This window comes from Rana temporaria, chromosome 1 (assembly GCF_905171775.1).
Source record: "Rana temporaria chromosome 1, aRanTem1.1, whole genome shotgun sequence".
Taxonomy (NCBI): domain Eukaryota; kingdom Metazoa; phylum Chordata; class Amphibia; order Anura; family Ranidae; genus Rana; species Rana temporaria.
Window position 1 is genome coordinate 380116141 of NC_053489.1, and position 19986 is coordinate 380136126.

The following is a 19986-nucleotide window of genomic DNA, read 5'->3' on the forward strand; positions in this document are numbered from 1 at the left end:
TCACTTTACGGTCAACACTGAGGACAAGGGGGCACTTTTTTAAGTCTAGAGGAAAAGAGATTTCACCTCCAAATACGGAAAGGTTTCTTCACAGTAAGAGCTGTGAAAATGTGGAACAGACTCCCTCCAGAGGTGGTTTTGGCCAGCTCAGTAAAGTGATTTAAGAAAGGCCTGGATACTTTCCTAAATGTACATAATATAACTTGGTACTAACATTTAAAGGTAAAGTTGATCCGGGGAATATCTGATTGCCTCATGGGGGATCAGGAAGGAATTTTTTTCCCTGCTGTAGCAAATTGGATCATGCTCTGCTGGGGTTATTTGCCTTCCTCTGGATCAACTGTGGGTATAGAATTGGGTATATGTGATTGTATGATATTATTATTTTATTTCTTATGGTTGAACTTGATGGACTTGTGTCTTTTTTCAACCTATGTAACCTATAATATATAACTATTGCATCTATGTATTCATTGTATTCGTATGTCCCTATAATTAGCTAATATAAATGACCAGAGTGTATTAGGCTTAAGGCTATAATGCTAGTTATAAAGACTGACACAATTGCAAGGTACACACATTATATTTATTTCCTTCAAAGTAGGAATATCAAATTCTAACAACAGATGTCTATACAGCCTATAACAATACTGGTAATAATAATGAAAGATACTTAACACTTCCTCTCGGCTGTAACCCTCACCGGCTGTGCTCAGATGTAAAAGAGAGAAGGCCTCGGCCACATGGTGTTTAGGCCCAAGCCAGTCTGGGCCTCATTTAGGCCCAAGCTGGAGGCCTTCACCAGCAGAGGTCCTCACTCAAACTTGCGTTGAAGAGAATAGACTGAGCTCTCTGTTCCAAACCCTTTTTACATTATGGTACATTAAGCTGTTCACATTAAAGTGGAGTTCCACCCATAAATATAACATTACATCAGTAGTTTTAAAAAAATGTCATTAGTCCTTTACGAAAAATATATTTTTTTTAGATGCCTTCAAAGTGTTGTTGCTAGGCAGAATAGTTAATCTTCCCACTTCCTGTACCTAGGTGCTTAATGCTTCCTAACCTACACCGCACAGACTGATGGGAATGTAGTGGGTGTAACTTTCCAGGAGTCTGTGCACTCCCCAGTCTCAAAGAATCATGTGACTTGGACAGCACAGGTGCTGAAACCTGATCTGACACTGCTTGTGCAGCACTGAGCATGTGCGAGATTTGCAAGGCTGAAATCCAGGAAGTCATACAGTCTGGCTTCATGATGCACACACTTAATTTCTATTTTATAAAGTGTCTAAATGCTGTAACAACCTAACAAAACGGACCTTAGTTTACAGACTAACTTTACTAGAATACATTAAGCTTGTGTATTACAGGGGTATTTATATTTAAAAAGTGAAATTGTGGCCGGAACTCCGCTTTAAATGTTTTAGGATAGTAAAATATAGCTTAAAGGGGAGTTCCAGACTTTTTTTAAGTTTATTAAAAGTCAGCAGCTACAAAAAGTGTAGCTGCTGGCTTTTAATAAACAGACACTTACCTGCTCCACGGTTCCAGCGACGCGCCGGCCGGGGCTCCGCTCCTCTCCCCCCCCTCCGGCCGGCGTCTTCATTCCAAGTGTGGGCACCCGGCCGTGACAGCTTTCGGCTTCATGGCCAGACACCCACTGCGCATGCGCGAGCGTCACTGCGCATGCACGAGCGGCACTGCGCCGTCCAATTGGACAGGCGTTCGCCTACAGGGAGGGGCTGCAGTAAGGCGATTAAGCTTTCGCCTTACCAGCCCCTCGGCGGAAGGAGGAAGTGGGACAGGAAGTCCCACTCCTCCTGAAGCCCCCACTCCCCCCCCAAAAAAAATTACATGCCCTTGTGAGTCCCCTCCCCCTACAGTTAGAATCACTCTCTAAGTAACACATTTAACCCCTTTATTTCCCCATAATGTTAACCCCTTCCCTGCCAGTGACATTTATACAGTAATCAGTGCATTTTTATAGCACTAATCACTGTATAAATGTGAATGGCCCCAAAATAGTATCAAAAGTGTCAGATATGTCCGCCGCAATATCAGTCACAATAAAAATCGCAAATCGCAACCATTACTAGTAAAAAAATTACTAGCCATAAATCTATCCCCTATTTTGTAGACACTGTAACTTTTGCGCAAACAAATCAATATACGCTTATTGCGATTTTCTTTTACCAAAATATGTAGAGAAATATATATCGGCCTAAACTGAGGAAAACATTTGTTTTGTAATTTTTTTTAAATTGGTATATTACAGCAAAAAGTTAAAAGTAATGGGCTAGATTCGGAAAGCCGCGCACAAAGTTGCGGCGGCGTAACTTTTCTTATTTACGTTAAGCCGCCGCAACTTAACATGCAAGTGCTGTATTCACAAAGCACTTGCGTGTTAAGTTGCGGCGGCGTAGTGTAAATTGGGCGGCCCAATTCAAAATAGGCGGGTAGGGGGCGTCTCCTATTTAAATTAGGCGCGTCCACGCGCCGAACGTACTGCGCATGCGCCGGCCTTAGAAAAATTCCAGTGCGCATGCTCCGAATTATGACAGTTTTTTTGACGTGAACGTAATCGACGTAAATCCCCATTCACGGACGAGTTACGCAAACGACGTAAACAATTTCAAATTTCCCGCGGTCACGACGTCCATACTTAACATAGGATGCGCCTGCTTTGGGCAGCTTTATCTTTACGCCGGGAAAACCCTTACGTAAACGGCGTAAAGTGACTGCGTCGGGGCCGCGTACGTTCGTGAATTGGCGTATCTCGCTGATTTACATATTCTCTGCGTAAATCAGCGAGAACGCCCCCAGCGGCCATTTTAAAATTGCAGTTAAGATCCGACGGTGTAATACAATTACGCCTATCAGATCTTTGCTGCAAACCGGCTTATCTTGTTTTCTGCATACAGAAAAACAGATAAGCCGGCGCAAAGTGTGAGTTATGCCGGCGTATCACTGATACGCCGGCATAACTCTTTCTGAATCCGGCCCATTGTGTTATTTTCAAACACGTCACTCTTCTTTTGTTTATAGTGCAAAAAATAAAAACCGCAAAGGTGATCAAATACCACCAAAAGAAATTTCATAAGGGTACAGCATCGCATGACTGCACAATTGTCATTCAAAATTTGACAGTGCTGAAAACTGGCCTGGGCAGGAAGGGGGTGAAATGCCCTTTATTAAAGTGGTTAAAGACAATTGATCAAGGTTTACGCACTTTATTACATGTTAAGCTACATTAAAGTGGAGTTCCACCCAAAAATGGAACTTCAAATTACCCGGTACTTCCCCTATCCGGTGTCACATTTGGCACCTTTCAGGGGGGAGCAGATACCTGTCTAATACAGGTATTTGCTCCCAATCTCCACGGCGATCTACGCCATGTCCGGTCCCTCCTCTGCCCCCCCATTTTCTGGGAGACACACAGGTCCCAGAAGACTGCAGGGACCCATCAGGACGTGCATGCGCAGTAGGAAACCAGGCTGTGAAGCTGCAAGGCTTCACTTTCTGATTCCCTTACTAAAGATGCCGGCACCTGCACCCGGAGACGCAGGATGTGTTGGCTTTGGGTGAGGACAACGTGGGTGCCCTGGACAGATATCCTTATTTTAAAAGTCAGCAGCTGCAGTATTTGTTTTTATTCATTTATTTTCGGCGGAACTCCACTTTAAGTAATTTTCACATTACATTTTTTAGGATGTCCCCCGTTTTAGTTTATATTTGAAAACCAACTTACCTTGCATTCTGGAATAATATTCACTTCCTGGTGAGATTCTGGGGGCTTTGTCACTAAAAAGAAATGAAACATTTCATAGATTAGGCCAAAAAATCAATACAAATGCCAATCGACAGGTATGTTGGCATTAAAAGGGGTTGTAAACCATCTTTTATTTTATTTTTTTTAAACAAAACACATGTAGGTAGATTCAGTAAGAGTTAGGCCAACTTATCAGTAGATAAGCCGACCTAACTCAGAATCTATGCCGACTTATGTTTAAGCGTATGCTCAAACAGAGATACGCTTAAACATATCTAAGATACGACGGCTTGCGCCGTCCTATCTTAGATTGCAATATTTTGGATGGCCGCTAGGTGGCGCTTTCATAGCGGTCGGCGTAGAATATGTAAATGAGGAGATACGCCGATTCACGAACGTACGCCCGCCCGACGCAGTACTTTTACACCGTTTACGTAAGAAATAGGCCGCGTAAAGTTAGAGCTAGGCCCTATTGGAATAGTAATGTCAAGTATGGCCGCCGTTCCCGCGTCAAAATTCAAATTTTTTACGTCGTTTTCGTAAGCCGTCCTTGAATCGGGATTTACGCCGTTTACGTCCACGTCGAAATCAATAGGCCTGTGCGGCGTACTTAGCCGCAATGCACACTGGGAAATGTAGGCGCCCGGCACATGCGCAGTTCGCAAAAAACTTAAGGTTAAGCACAATTAGCATACAACACGCCCCCCTAACACACATTTGAATTAGGCGCCCTTACGCCCACCGATTTTGGCTACGCCGCCGTAACTTAGCAGGTAAGTACATTGTGAATCATGTACTTGCCTAGCTAACTTACGGCGGCGTAGCTTAAATGCCTTAAGCTACGCCGCCGCAAAGTTAGGAAAATGTACCTGAATCTAGCTATTGATACTTACCTTTACTGTTTGTTTGGCACAGTGTGGCCCCTCGGAGGCGCTCACAGCTCCTCCTCACATCGGTAAACCCCCTAGGAGAATCGCTCTTCCTGGGGGTTACCTTGCGGGCACACTCCCGAGTCCAGCATTTGCATCTCTAGACACAGAGGGCCAGATTCAGAAAGAGTTAAGCCGGTGTATCAGTAGATACGCCATCGTAACTCTAAATCTAAGCCGTCGTATCTTTAAGTGTATTCTCAGAATGAGATGCACTTAAATCTAGCTAACATACGACGGCCTGCACCGTCGTATCTTAGCTTTCTACTTAGGCCGGCCGCTAGGGGCGTGAACGCTGATTTACGCCTAGAATGCATAAATCAGCAAGATACGCCTATTCACGAACGTACGCTTGCCTGTCGCAGTAAAGATACGCTGTTTACGTAAGCCGTTTTCAGGCGTAAAGTTAGTCGAACAAAAAGCTGGCCTAGCCAATGTTAAGTATGGACGTCGGTCCCGCGTCGAATTTTGAAATTTTTACATCGTTTGCGTAAGTCGTCCGTGAATGGGGCTGGACGTAATATACATTCACGACGAAACCAATAAGTCCTTGCGGCGTAATTTGACGTCGTGACCCGACGTCAATCACGTCGGGTCACGAATCATTTGCATAAAACACGCCCACCTCTTCCAGATTTGAATTAGGCGCGCTGACGCCGGCCCATTTACGCTACGCCGCTGTAACTTAGGACGCAAGTGCTTTGTAAATACAGCACTTGCCTCTCTAACTTGCGGCAGCGTAGCGTAAATGACCTGCGCTACGCCGGTACAAAGAAGCGCCGCTCTACCTGAATCTGGCTAAGAATGCCGGTCTTGGCCCCCCCCCCCCCTGCATCATTGGATTTGACTGACAGCCGTGGAGCCACTGCACTACTATCAGTCTAGCCAATCAAGAGCCGAGAACCCCGGGCAGAGAGGTACATCACGTCTCCGCCGAGGGAATGAACATACTCAGGTGAGAGTAAAACAAGGAGGCTAGGGGGCCGGTGAGTGTCAGAAGTTTTTTCCCCTTAATGCATCCTCTTTAATTACAAACTCTTTAACTACTCGCCTACCGGGCCAATTCTGACACTTCTCTCCTACATAAATTATTTGCTAGAAAATAAGTCAGAACCGCCCTATATGTTTTTTTTAGAAGAGACCCTAGGGAATAAAATGGTGGTAGTTGCAACTTTTTATCTTGCATGGTATTTGCGCAGCACGTTTTCAAACACATTTTTATTTTATTTTTATTTATTTAATGCATAAAAAAAAAAAAAAACAATAGAATTAGTCCAATTGTTCTACATAATGTGAATGATGATGTTACACTGAGTAAATAGATACCCAACATGTCATGCTTTAAATGTCCACACCTGTGTAATGGCGCCAAAATTCTGTACTTCAAAATCCCCATAGGCAACATTTTTTGTTTACAGGATACCTGTTTAGAGTTACAGAGGAGGTCTTGCACTAGAATTATTGCTCTTGCTCTAGCGTTCGCAGCGATAACTTCACATGTGTGGTTTGAACGCCATGTATTATCAAGTTTTATTTGTTTTGTTTTTTAACATTTCTATATACATCCACATTATGTCATATAAGCAATTAAATAATGAAAACATCCTTATTTTTCTTTTTTGATGCTTTCTTCTTTTATTTTTTTTATCACTTTTATTTAAGCCTTTAGCTTCCTGACATTCCTGTGATCACCCTGCCCACCGGGGTACTCTATTATGGGATCAGCTGGCTTCCCAGCAAGTGATGCTTAGTGGAGGACACCTGGCATGGCTCCCAGCCTGGACTGACCAGTAGTACTGTGATGGGGAAGTCTATTCCTTGCATAGGTCTCAAACAACTGACGAGAGAGACAGAAAGAGAGAAAGAGAAAGAGAGAGACCGTAGGATGTAGTCTGGAAAGCCAGGATTCCAATGGATCTAATGCTGCTGCAAACTACAAGTAGCAGCTGGCTGGAGAGAGAAATAAGTCTGTATGAGCAGATAAACAAAACGGTCAAAAGAGGGGCCACGTTCTTGGGACATGGGATACAGCAGCAAGAGGCCAGGCTCCCCTGGCTGATGTGAGCGAGCTCTGCGACATAGACATCACAAATGGCATTTCTTTGAGTGAAACATATCCCTAAAGACAGATCTTCAGCCACTTGCCTTTCATCAGTAGAGTGGCTATTCAGGGACACTTTCACCTATGCCCACACAGACGTCGGTGAACCCCTGGGTCATCAGGTTGCAATTGGACATTCTTCATCTGACTGGAGGTCCTTAAAGAGCCTGTTCTGGGACATCCTTTCTCCACAAACCTTGGTATTGCCATGATTGGTGAGCGGGCAGAAGCCCACCATTAATTTTACATTCAGAGACACTGCATGCAGACACCTTTACCCCACCCTTCACTTCATCAAAAGGCCTTGTACTAGAAAACACCTTGCTCATGTGATTCACCTTTGCTGGTCGCCATTGCACAACAACATCTTTGGGCTCCCTCATAGCTAGCTGAAGATTTAGGACACCCTTAATTCAATGTCTTCTTCACACAAAGGAATCTGTTTACAGCACCAGTTTATATTAAAAGGGGAACTCTTAAAAGTTTTACATATTGTGTTTTGTTATTTATTTTTGCCTGTAGAGGGAGCTGACTGACAAAATGTCTGCTTTCCCCCCTCTTGTACCAGGGGTCAAAGGTCCCCCTTTAAAGTTTGGCCTTGAGGGAGCTAACTACTTCATTAGAAGGCAGGGCGGGTTCCCTGGAAGATGAGCTGGCACCGGTTAAGAGAAATGTCCTTGCAAACCATGTAGTTGTGCAACGCCATGCTAAACGTATTGATAACATGTAAAAAAGGCTACATAGAAATAATGTCCGGATTCTGGGTCTACCCGAGAAGATTGAGGGGAGAAATTTGACTGCTTATATTGAACAGTGGCTACTAGACACTTCTGATAAAAAAATAACTGTACTCCTTTTTTCGCGGTAGAAAGAGCACATTGTATACCTGCCCATCTGCTCCCACCTCGCTACCATCTTGGTACACCTCGGCGAAGCACGAGGAGGACAAGGCTTCCACCAGGCAGAGCGGGGGAAAAAAAACTGAAGGAAGTTGCCACCACTTTCACCAGGTAAGCAAGTACCTCCAAAATAGAGAACCCTCTGGCAGAAAGTACAGGGACCAATACACCCAGGACTTAGCCACAACCAGTACTGGATGATGCCAGAGTGTTATGACCCTGAAAATGATAAGACTCTACTTAATGTTTAGACCGCAGGTGTAGAGGCTTATCAGAAATCAACCACCACTTCACTCTCACAGAACAATAAGAGTTTGGGGTATTATCATCATATCCTCTAATGAAGGTAACACATAAAAGTAGTAGCTTAATTCCTCTTAAGCTTAATTGATAGACACAACCCAGATACTATAAGCGTAAATCTAATTTAGGTATTTACATCAAATAAAGGTAGTAGAAATTACTGGTATTGTAGTATCTCACCACACACATATGAATAGTATGAAGTACTCTGCTGTATCTGGTGCTAGTATATAGTAATAAGTATAGAGTCTAGGATATAGTTCAGGCATATACTAGCAATCACTATTAGCAACAAGCTGGTATTACATATACTTGCGGTTTAGGAGGTGGTCTGTACCAGGAAAGTCCGCACAGGTGTTGATGGTACCTTATACAGCAGTAATGTGGTTTAGATATACTTGCGGTTTAGGAGGTGGTTTGTACCAGGAAAGTCCGCACAGGTGGTGGTGGTATCTAGCCTGTAGTGAGCAATGGTGGTGAATCTCCAGCAGAAGGTAGTGATGTCTTGGGTCTCTGAACAGGTGCGCTGTGAAGAGAGGTGCTACAGGGACTCTGTAGCTCGTTCTGGGTTCCCAGGTGGCGGCAGGGTCCAACAGGAATATCCGAACACCCTGCCGCCATTCCCGGGAGTTTAAATAGCCCGGGCAGTGGCTGAGCTGAGCGCCGCACGTTGGAACGCACTTCCGCGTTCCAACGTGGAGCGCAGACGTCCGCGCACCGGAAGTGACGCGGACGTGTATCTGAATGGAGCGCAACTGTCATAAGTGACAAGTCTGCGCTCCATGTGGAAGGAGTAACGCTGACGGCGTTACATACCCCCCTCCTCAAGGGGGCACCTCCGGAGCGCCCAGTGAGACATGGTTTATCAGGATATTTATGATGAAACTGCTTAATGAGCCGAGGAGCATGAATATTTGAAGAACATTCCCAGGAATCATCTGTGGGAGAATAGCCTTTCCAACGAATCAAATATTGAATAGAGGATCCTCTTTTCCTAGAATCAAGAATCTTCTCTACCTGATATTCAGTTTCACCAAAAACTTGAATTGGAGGAGGAGGTTGTGGATCTCTATTTGGAAAGGGGTTAGATTTATAAGGCTTGATTACTGAAACATGAAAAGATGGATGAATCGTCCAATCTGGAGGTAGAAGTAATCTAACAGCATTTTTATTTATTACATGAGAAATTGAGAAAGGTCCTGTATATTGACGACCAAGTTTCTTTGAAGGAATATTAAGTCGTAAATTCCGAGTGGATAACCATACCAAATCTCCAATCTTGTATGGAGGTGATATTGTTCTATGAGAGTCGTAATATTTCTTTTGTCTAATTTGAGCAGTCTTTAGATTAGAACGAAGAGTGTTTAGAGTGTTTTTTATGGTTGATAAGAAATTCTCAACAGCCGGAACATTACTTGGAGAAAAAGTAGAAGGTAAACTATTAGGATGAAACCCATAATTTGCGTAAAAGGGTGAAAACTGAGAAGATGAATTGGAAGCATTGTTATATGCAAACTCTGCATGTGGAAGTAAGTCAACCCAGTCATCTTGAAGATGGGTGCAATAACAGCGCAAATATTGCTCAAGAGTTTGGTTAACACGTTCCGTTTGCCCATTTGTTTGGGGATGATAAGCAGTAGATCTACGATGATCTATTTGTAAGGTTTGGCAAAGGGCTCTCCAAAACTTGGAAATAAACTGTGACCCACGATCCGAAATGATTTGGGATGGAAGGCCATGCAATTTAAGAATATTAGATACAAAAGCCCTTGCTGTTTCTTGAGAAGTAGGTAACTTTTTCAAAGGTACAAAATGGGCCATCTTGGTTAATATGTCAACAGTGACCATGATGGTGTTAAATCCATTTGATCTAGGAAGGTCTACTATGAAATCCATGGATATAACATCCCAAGGTCTGTCAGGTATTGGGATGGAGGTTAATAACCCATAGGGTGGTTTCCTCGAATGTTTGTTGATTGCACAAGTGTGGCAAGAACTTACATAGTCATGAACAGTCTTTGTCATATGGGGCCACCAATAACTTCTCTTCAGTAAAAGAATGGTTTTACTAATACCAGGATGACCTGCAAGTGGGGCATCGTGGAGTTGTTTTAATAGTGTGAGTTGTAAACTTGGTGGAACGTAGATCTTGTCGTTGAAAGTAAATAGTCCATTAGACTGCTGTTGTAGACCTTTAGGGAGTTGAGATTTATCTTTAGAAAGAGTTTGAATGAGCAATTTATCGAATGTCAAAGTTGTTCCAATAATTCGGTTGGAAGGAATAATGGAAAGTGGTGGAATGTCCATGGATTGATCTTCATTCATACGAGATAGAGAATCTGCTTTGATATTTTGAGTACCAGGGAGGTATGAGATGACAAAATCAAAACGATCAAAAAATAAACTCCATCTGACTTGACGGGCAGAAAGAGTTTTACAAGTTTTGAGATGCTGTAAATTACGATGGTCAGTGAGGATAGTGATAGGGTGTGTAGAACCCTCCAGAAGGTGTCTCCAGTTTGCGAGAGCGTCCTTTATTGCTAACAGTTCCTTTTCTCCAATCGGATAGTTCTTTTCAGCTGGTGATAAAGTTCTGGAATAAAAGGCAACAGGATGTAGTGGGTGTGATAATGTGGGTCGTTGGGAAAGTACAGCACCCAAGGCAAAATGTGAAGCATCAACTTCCAACGTAAAATGAAACATTGGATTGGGAAGTTGGAGAATGGGAGCTGAAGAGTAACTAAGCTTAAGTGTTTCAAAGGATTTCTGTGCTTCCTTGGACCAAATGAAAGGTATCTTAGAACTGGTTAGACTAGTAAGTGGTCTCACAATTGATGAGAAATTTTTAATGAATTTTCTATAATAATTAGAAAATCCAAGGAATCTCTGAAGGGCCTTTCTGGACTGGGGAGAAGGCCAAGACAAAATGCAATCCACTTTAGTATGGTCCATCTGAACTCCATCTGGAGTGATTTGATAACCAAGAAAGGAGATAGTAGTCTGACTGAAGACGCACTTCTCAAGTTTTGCATATAGAGAGTGAATTCTGAGTCTCTCCAGAATCCAACGCACATGTTTGTGATGTTCCTCGAGAGTATCAGAATAAATTAATATGTCATCTAAGTAGATAACAACACAAATGTCAAGCAGATCATGAAAAATATCGTTAATAAACCACTGAAAAGTTGCTGGGGCATTACATAAGCCGAAAGGCATTACACAGTACTCGAAAAGCCCGTATCGAGTTTTAAAAGCAGTTTTCCACTCATCTCCAGAGCGAATCCTTATGAGATTATAAGCACCTCTGAGGTCTAGCTTTGTGTAGATCTTAGCTGTTTGTAACCTTTCAATAAGCTCTGGAATGAGTGGTAATGGATATCTATTCTTTATTGTGATGTTATTGAGGGATCGATAATCTATTATCGGTCGAAGTGATCCATCCTTATTTTTTACAAAAAATAGAGCTGCACTGGCAGAAGAAGTGGAGGGCCTTATAAATCCTTTTTTAAGGTTCTCATCCAAGTAAACTTTTAGGTGTATAAGCTCTGGTTGTGAAAGGGGGTAGATCCGAGCGGTAGGGATAGGACTGTCAGGAATTAAGTCAATAGGACAATCGTAAATCCTATGTGGAGGGAGTTTCTCCGCGTTAGTCTTACTGAACACATCAGCAAAATCTTGTAAGTAATCTGGTAAATTAGTAGGATGAATCTCTGAGAAGGAGATGATACATGGAGGATGACAAAATTCTGTACAGTAAGTAGACTGTAAAGAAAGAGATCTTGTGGGCCAAAGAATAGTAGGCTGATGAAGATGCAACCATGGTAGACCTAAAACTATAGGGAAAACTGGAGATGAAATAATATCAAAATTGAGAGTCTCTGTGTGGCCATTGGCACAAGAAACTATTAAAGGAACTGTCTGAGATGTAACTGGACCGAAAGAAGAGTTAGATCCATCAATAAATGTGAGTGACACTGGAATCTGCTTTAACACACTGGGAATTTTATTTGCTTTTACAACATTTGAGTCAATGAAGTTGCCACATGCCCCGCTGTCGACCATTGCTTCAATGGAAATCTTTCCTTGATCCCACTGTAGGGTGAGAGGAACAAAAATATAATGATTAGATATGGTTCCGGGTGAATTTAATTTATTAATGTGGGAGAAATTACCTTCTGAATTCTTCTTGAGAAGAGGGCAGGTGGAAACGATGTGGTCAGGAGCAGAACAATATAGGCAAAGATTGTTAGCTCTGCGACGCTGTTTCTCTGCAGAGGTTAAAGGTCCTTTAATAACACTAAGATCCATTGGAGAATCTTTGGGAGGTGATCTAGATCTCCTGAAGGGAGTGACAGAATAGGTAGTGGCACGTTCGGTCTTTCTTTCGCGAAGGCGACGATCAATAGTGACTGAGAGGTGCATAAGATCTTCCAAAGTAGTGGGTAGGTCAACACGAGCTAACTCATCCTTCATAGCTTCAGATAAACCCAAACGGAACTGGTTTCTGAGAGAAATATCAGACCATTGAGTTTCTCTGCACCAACATTTGAATTCTGAAATAAAATCTTCAACAGGACGCCTTCCCTGTCTAAGACTCCTGATTGAATTCTCAGCTGTTAACTGTTTGTTGGGATCTTCGTATAACAAAGACATCTCATCAAGAAATGTGTCAAAATCTCCTAAGAGATCTCCGTGTTCTTCTACATAGGTGTCAGCCCATACCCTGGGCTCACCTCTAAGAAAAGAAATTAATGTAAGGATCTTTATCCTATCAGAATGATAAGTACGTGGCTGTAGTTCAAACATCAGTCGACATGAACTAATAAATTGTCTGTAATTTTTTCTATCTCCAAAAAATGGTTCCGGTGAACAGGCCTTTGGTTCAGGTCTTTGCCTGGCTTGTGCCAAATTTTGATCTCTTAAAGCATCATTCTGCATACGTAACTCATTCATGTTGTTAGTAAGATTATCAACTCTTTGAGAGAGTGCAACTAAATGATTTGCAAGGTCAGCTGGATCCATTTAAAAGATATATGTAAATATATCCTTTATCTTTTTGGGTTCGGATATTATGTTATGACCCTGAAAATGATAAGACTCTACTTAATGTTTAGACCGCAGGTGTAGAGGCTTATCAGAAATCAACCACCACTTCACTCTCACAGAACAATAAGAGTTTGGGGTATTATCATCATATCCTCTAATGAAGGTAACACATAAAAGTAGTAGCTTAATTCCTCTTAAGCTTAATTGATAGACACAACCCAGATACTATAAGCGTAAATCTAATTTAGGTATTTACATCAAATAAAGGTAGTAGAAATTACTGGTATTGTAGTATCTCACCACACACATATGAATAGTATGAAGTACTCTGCTGTATCTGGTGCTAGTATATAGTAATAAGTATAGCGTCTAGGATATAGTTCAGGCATATACTAGCAATCACTATTAGCAACAAGCTGGTATTACATATACTTGCGGTTTAGGAGGTGGTCTGTACCAGGAAAGTCCGCACAGGTGTTGATGGTACCTTATACAGCAGTAATGTGGTTTAGATATACTTGCGGTTTAGGAGGTGGTTTGTACCAGGAAAGTCCGCACAGGTGGTGGTGGTATCTAGCCTGTAGTGAGCAATGGTGGTGAATCTCCAGCAGAAGGTAGTGATGTCTTGGGTCTCTGAACAGGTGCGCTGTGAAGAGAGGTGCTACAGGGACTCTGTAGCTCGTTCTGGGTTCCCAGGTGGCGGCAGGGTCCAACAGGAATATCCGAACACCCTGCCGCCATTCCCGGGAGTTTAAATAGCCTGGGCAGTGGCTGAGCTGAGCGCCGCACGTTGGAACGCACTTCCGCGTTCCAACGTGGAGCGCAGACGTCCGCGCACCGGAAGTGACGCGGACGTGTATCTGAATGGAGCGCAACTGTCATAAGTGACAAGTCTGCGCTCCATGTGGAAGGAGTAACGCTGACGGCGTTACACAGAGAAGGGGGGTTCGCCAACCACAGTTACCAGACCTAGGAAAAAAAAAAAAAAAAAAGGATTTTTTGTACTCACCGTAAAATCCTTTTCTCTGAGTCCATGGACGGACACAGCTCTTTAAATCTTGACAAGTGGGTTATGCTCCCTGTTTACAGGAGAGGACTAGACAGAAACATGTTAGATAATTAAATACATGTTACATTAACAGAGTTGAACAGCCCCGCCCAGGGGGGCGGTCCCTCCAGACATATCCCTCCTCACTGCAGCATGCAGCCTCAGTTCGTAACAAGCAGTACAAACCTAAAAAGGAGGGGTGGGTGCTGTGCCCGTCCATAGACACAGAGAAAAGAATTTTACGGTGAGTACAAAAAATCCTATTTTCTCTTATAGTCCATTGACGGACACAGCTCCTTAAATCTTGACAAGTGGGACGTCCCCAAGTAGTGTCAAAAACGAGGGGTGGGAAATATATCAGTAAAACCAATCTTAACTTCACCCCAAAACAAGCAGAGCTCCTCAACGGAGAAGGTGCAACTTTAAATGGCCGCCTGCAAAAACTAGCGGCCGAAAAAAGCATCAGAAGATGCACTCACAGCAACCATGTAAATTCTGGAAAAAGCGTGAACGGACGAGCAAGTCGCCGCCTCGCACACCTGTGTGACCAATGCATGATGTCAAAAAAAAAAACAGGAAGCACCAATTGTCCTGGTCGAAAGTGCCGTGACCGGAAAGGGGGGCCCGCCCCTTAAGAGCATAGGCCTGTATGACAGCCTGCCTGATCCACCGAGAAATGGTGGTCGACGAGACCGCCAGGCCCTTTTGTGGACCAGACACTGACACAAAAGAGAGTCAGAACTCCGAAACTGAGCCGTAGCAGGCTGGTACACAACCGCAAAGAGCGTACCACGTCTAAAGTATGAAAGGCAACCTCTGTAGGATGCTCCGGCCGAGGACAGAAGGATGGAAGAACAATGTCCTTATTCCGGCGAAAGGCCGAAACCACATTCGGAAGAAGGGAAGGTCGCGGGCGCACCACCACCTAATCCTTATGGAGGATCAAGCATGGCGGCTTGCAAGACAAGACCGCCAACTCATAAACCCCTCTAACAGAGGTAAAGGGCAAAAAGAGAGAGTATAGCCTCAATTAGAATAGCTAGAGAATATGTCAACATTTAATGATGAATTGTTTCTACAGACCCAAGGGGTTGCTATGGGGACTTTGTGTGCCCCAGCCTATGCCAACTTATATTTGGGTGGCTGGGAAAGTTCCCTCAATGCCAACGACCATTTCTGTAATTTTCTGGATAAGATACTATTGTGGTATAGATATATTGATGACCTGTTTATTAACTGGACAGGGTCTGCTGAGTCCCTGCTTGAATTTATAACAGCACTAAATATCAATGATTTTAACTTAAAGTTTATGGTTCAATTTGATAATACCCAGGTCCCCTTCTTGGACCTGGTTATTATCAAACAACCTGATGGTACCCTCAGCACTGACCTTTTCCGGAAACCCACTGCGGGTAATACCCTTTTGTACGCTTCTAACGCTCACCCCAAACCACTGATTCGAAGCATTCCATTTGCTCAATATTTACGTATACGTAGGAATTGCACACTATCCAGTGACTTTAAAACCCAAGCAGATGCTTTTCGGGAATGCCTACTTGCCAGGGGTTATACACGTACCAATCTTAAAAAAGCCTATAACAGGGCATGCCTCCGATCCAGACATTCCTTGCTCTATGGCCCCCCCAAACTTAAATCTTTAGCCACACATGAATCCGTACGATTCATTACGACCTTTTCAGCCCATCATAATATACTCTGGAACATCCTTGGCAAGCATTGGCATATACTTACCGAAGATAGCACTCTTTACAAACACGTCAAACCCAAGCCAGAATTGGTGTTTCGTCGTGCACACTCCCTTAGAGATCGCCTTACCAGGAGCCATTATGTGGCACAACACTCACCACACTCTAACCCCAAAGGGACATTTAAGTGCGGCAATTGTCCACGCTGCCCTTGGGTATTGGAGGGAGAGCGCTTCATCCTACCCAACGGTGAACAATTCCGCCCCTCTGCCTTTGCTAATTGCGGCACTAGGGGTGTGATCTATCTGATGGTCTGCTGATGTGGGGCCTTCTACATCGGTAAGACCATCAGAGAGTTCCGCCAACGAATGGGTGACCATTTATACGACTCAGGCAATGGGAAACTTACCACTATTGGACGCCACATTGGATTACACCACCGTTATGACCTCTCTGTGGTGCGATTCCTTGTACTAGAAGTGATCCCACCAAACCCACGTGGTGGCGATTGGGATAAATCTGTCCTACAGAGTGAATGCCTCTGGATAGAGCATCTCAATGCCTCGATACCCCCTGGGTTGAATGAGATGAATTCTTACAAACCATTTCTGTAATTCTTGTGTCTCTTTCCCCCCCCCCTTTTCCTCCTCCCACCCTTCCCACATTCCCCCCCCCCCCCCTTCATTTCCATTTATGGTATCCTAATTCGACCATGTAGCTGCAATATATATTTGTATTTGTCCTGTCTCTATTATTGTGGCCTGTATCAAATGTTCAAACTGACATCGGCTCTTCAATGGGCATTTTTCTCTCCTCCCTCTGTGTTGTGAATTACTTTGATCCCTGTTGTGATGTTGTTATAGGATTTAACCTATTTTCAATCGTTGTTAATTCTCCATGTGATCATATCCCATTGTAAATTTTACTGTTGTTTTGCGCTATTATCAACATGGGCATTGTTTTGTTTTTTAAAGCGCCGCTCTCTGAGTCATGTGACTGTGTCTGGGCTGCTCCTTCTCCCCCATTGGCGTACGAGCGTCCGTCCCGGGGGGGAGCTCCAATCAGAGCTCCTTTCTTGCGGCCTCTGACCTGGCGTTCTGCCATTGGACCTTAGGACCGCACACCTCCGCACTGTCATCAGTGCAACGGGTGTTGGACCGAGGACCATGTCAGTGTCGCGATAATGTGACATCTGACGTGGTTTGGGATTTCATACTTAAACAGCTCTCTGAGCTGTTAGTATGAGACACCACGGCTGCTCTCCCTGGGGACACCTGGCGGCATATTGATCTAGTTAAGACGCCTTTCAGCGCCCCATATGGACTAGCATTTTTTGCTAACCACCCTGTTACTCGTTTTTTTTCAAACCCTTTTGCTTTGATTCCAGTTCCTGCCTGGTTTAGCAAATATCTTTAATGGCTCTTACATCCATTACTGGACTACAAACGTGACACCACCAGTAGATCAATCCCGCTTCCACCCTGCCCCAGCTTCTATAGCCTAACTTAGGCTTTACTGGTAAGGAGTTACCAGTTAACTCTTATGTTTTTTACTGATGTGACCTCTGGTTTTGGCTGTTACTTTATCACAGAACACCCCTGGTTCCCCTACCTACACGTCTTGCACTTTCCCCCACTTTATTCCCTCCCCCCCCTCCACCTTCTATTCTTCACCTTTCTTCCCCACCCATCCCTCCCTTTTCCTTCCACTTTTCTCCCCTTCTCTCCATTCCTCTCGCCCCCCTTCCCCTCCAATCCCCCTCTCCCCCTTTCCTTCCCTTCTTCATCACTCCTTGGTCTCATTGCCCCTTCCCCCCCCGTTCCTTCCTTCCCATTCCTCCTCTATTCCCTCTGCCTTTTCATTGGCCCTTCTCCCCCTCCCCTTCCTTTCCTTCCCCTCCTTCTCTCCCTCCTCCACCCAAACCCCCCCCTTTTCCCTTTCCCTGTCTTTCTTCCCTTCCCTCCCATCCACTGTCCCTTCCCTTCCCCCCCCTCCTTTCCTCGCCTTCCCATTCCGTATCCCGTTTCACCTCACTAGGATCTTAACACCCCCCCCCCCTTTTTCCTTATTCCCCTTTTTTCCCCCTCCCCCTTCTCCTTTCCCTCACCTTGGTGGCCTTTCCCTAGTCTAATCAATTTTCCAACTTGATTACTTAAAGCACCTTTTTACCTTATTAGAGCCCGTTTTGATATCCCCCTTGTGCGCCACGGGGGGTTACCAAGCCCATGACCCAGTCACTGGACCAGGTCAGGTGAACATTTGACTCCCTTAGACATAGCACTGCTTTTGTTTTTCCCATGCCTTATATACTTTTCTAATATGCTTGTTCTTTACTGTATATTTTGTATGTATTTCATAGACCCTCCTGAAGAAGCTGTATTTCCGCGAAACCGGTCGAGGTTGCTGGCTGGCTCCACCCATTAGACCTATATGGTTTTGTTTATTACATTACTTGATCTGATTTGTGGGGCCTGTCCCTAATGTTTTTATATGTATACTGTTTTATATGAATACATTTTTTTTATATTATTTGATGTTTTCTATCAGTGCCTCAAAGGTCCCAACCAATATTTTTTGACCTGTGATATTCCATGCCAATCGGCCCCAAGCAGCCTTTTGTCTTTTTTTTTTTGCAAAATTGTATTTTTATTGGGTTATATAAACAAGTAAGACATAACAGTATCATAAGGTACAAAGCATTGAAAAGTTCAACACAATGACGATAAAGAAATTGTACAAAGAAAAAACATGAAAGTAAATGACATATACATAGTGTCCAAGGACGCAGAACACAGGAGTGATCTGCATGATTCTACAAGATCATATAAAACAAACAACTCTTAGGTATACATTGGAGGTACAAACAGAGAAAAAAAAAAAGGAAAACATATACGAAGGTGAGGGCAACGACACAGGAGTCCCGTATCTCGAATGATCCCAAGGTTCCCAGACTTTATCAAATTGTGGTATGGAATCGTTAACAGAGGCTTTCAAATATTTCATCCTCTGAATTTCAGCAACCAGGTGGAGAAATCTGGGCCATGGAGGCGGGGCACCAGACAACCAACACAACGGTAAGAGCCTCTTGGCGGCCAATAAAATATAGGTGGCCAAGCGGTTAGCATTTTTGGTTAGACCTGGGAATGGGAGGCCCAAAAGAAAGTTTAATGGATCAAATGGAAGGGACACTTCTATCACCTCCTGTGCCAGCAGTCTCACCTCCTGCCAAAAGGGTTGAGACAGGGAACATCTCCAAAAGATATGAAACAAAGAGCCAATATCATTTCCACAACGCCAACAATGTGGCAGAACTGAGGGAACATATGTGTGAATGACATCAGGAGTTTTATACCAAAACATGAGAATTTTAATAGACGTTTCCCGATGGATCACGCATTTAGAGGATTTAAAGGTAGAAGACCAAATCTTATCCCAGGTTTGGACCGTAATAGGCTTACCCAATAGGTGGGACCACTTTCTCATGTAAAGGTGTGTGGTCTCAGAAAGAGGGATCGACTCATGGAGGATACGGTGAATAGAGGATATTAGGTGTAATTGGTGAGGGCCCTGGGCACACAAAAACTCAAAAGCTGTCGGTTTATCAAGAGTCAGGGTAGAAGATTTGGATTGAAAGAAATGTCTAACCTGCAGGTAAAAATAAAAAAGGTGGTTGGGTATATTGAATTTTTTGCGTAAAATATCAAAGCTATACAATCTCCGCGTGACAAGATGGACTTAATTTCGGAGTTGAAATAGAGGCGCGTCGAGCCATGGAGATATCCTACCCAATGAAATGCTATCAGGTATAACTGGGTTAAACAAAACATTCGCCAATGGAGGGCAAGGTGAGGCAAGGGAGTAGATTTTGAGACATTTATGCCAAATGGCTAAAGTGAAAGCCATTGGGGCCATGCGTTTGAAAATAGGATCTAGGGATAAAGGGGCGACCCAAATCAACGAGCAAGGGTGGGCCGGATACAACACCCCCTTTTCAATGGCGGCCCATTGATTCGGAGCGTGTAGAGAGGACCAGGAAACAACCGCTCTCAAGTGTGAGGCATAATAATATTTAATTATATCCGGGGCTCCCAAACCACCCCTACATGTGGGAGCAAATACTACTGAGCTTGCTATACGGTGAGCCCCGCCGCCCCATATGAACCTCAAGAAACTCAGTCGAAG

General features: G+C 43.7%; 1 protein-coding gene across 2 annotated transcripts in view; it reads right to left on the reverse strand.

Moving 5' to 3' along the window:
• Positions 1-19986, reverse strand: part of UBXN6 (UBX domain protein 6) — a 479989-nt gene that overhangs the window by 326994 nt on the left and 133009 nt on the right. For both annotated transcript variants that reach the window (XM_040322526.1, XM_040322525.1), the window contains exon 4: positions 3752-3804. In XM_040322526.1, coding sequence (XP_040178460.1) covers positions 3752-3804 — 53 coding nt within the window. The remainder of the gene's footprint in view (positions 1-3751; positions 3805-19986) is intronic.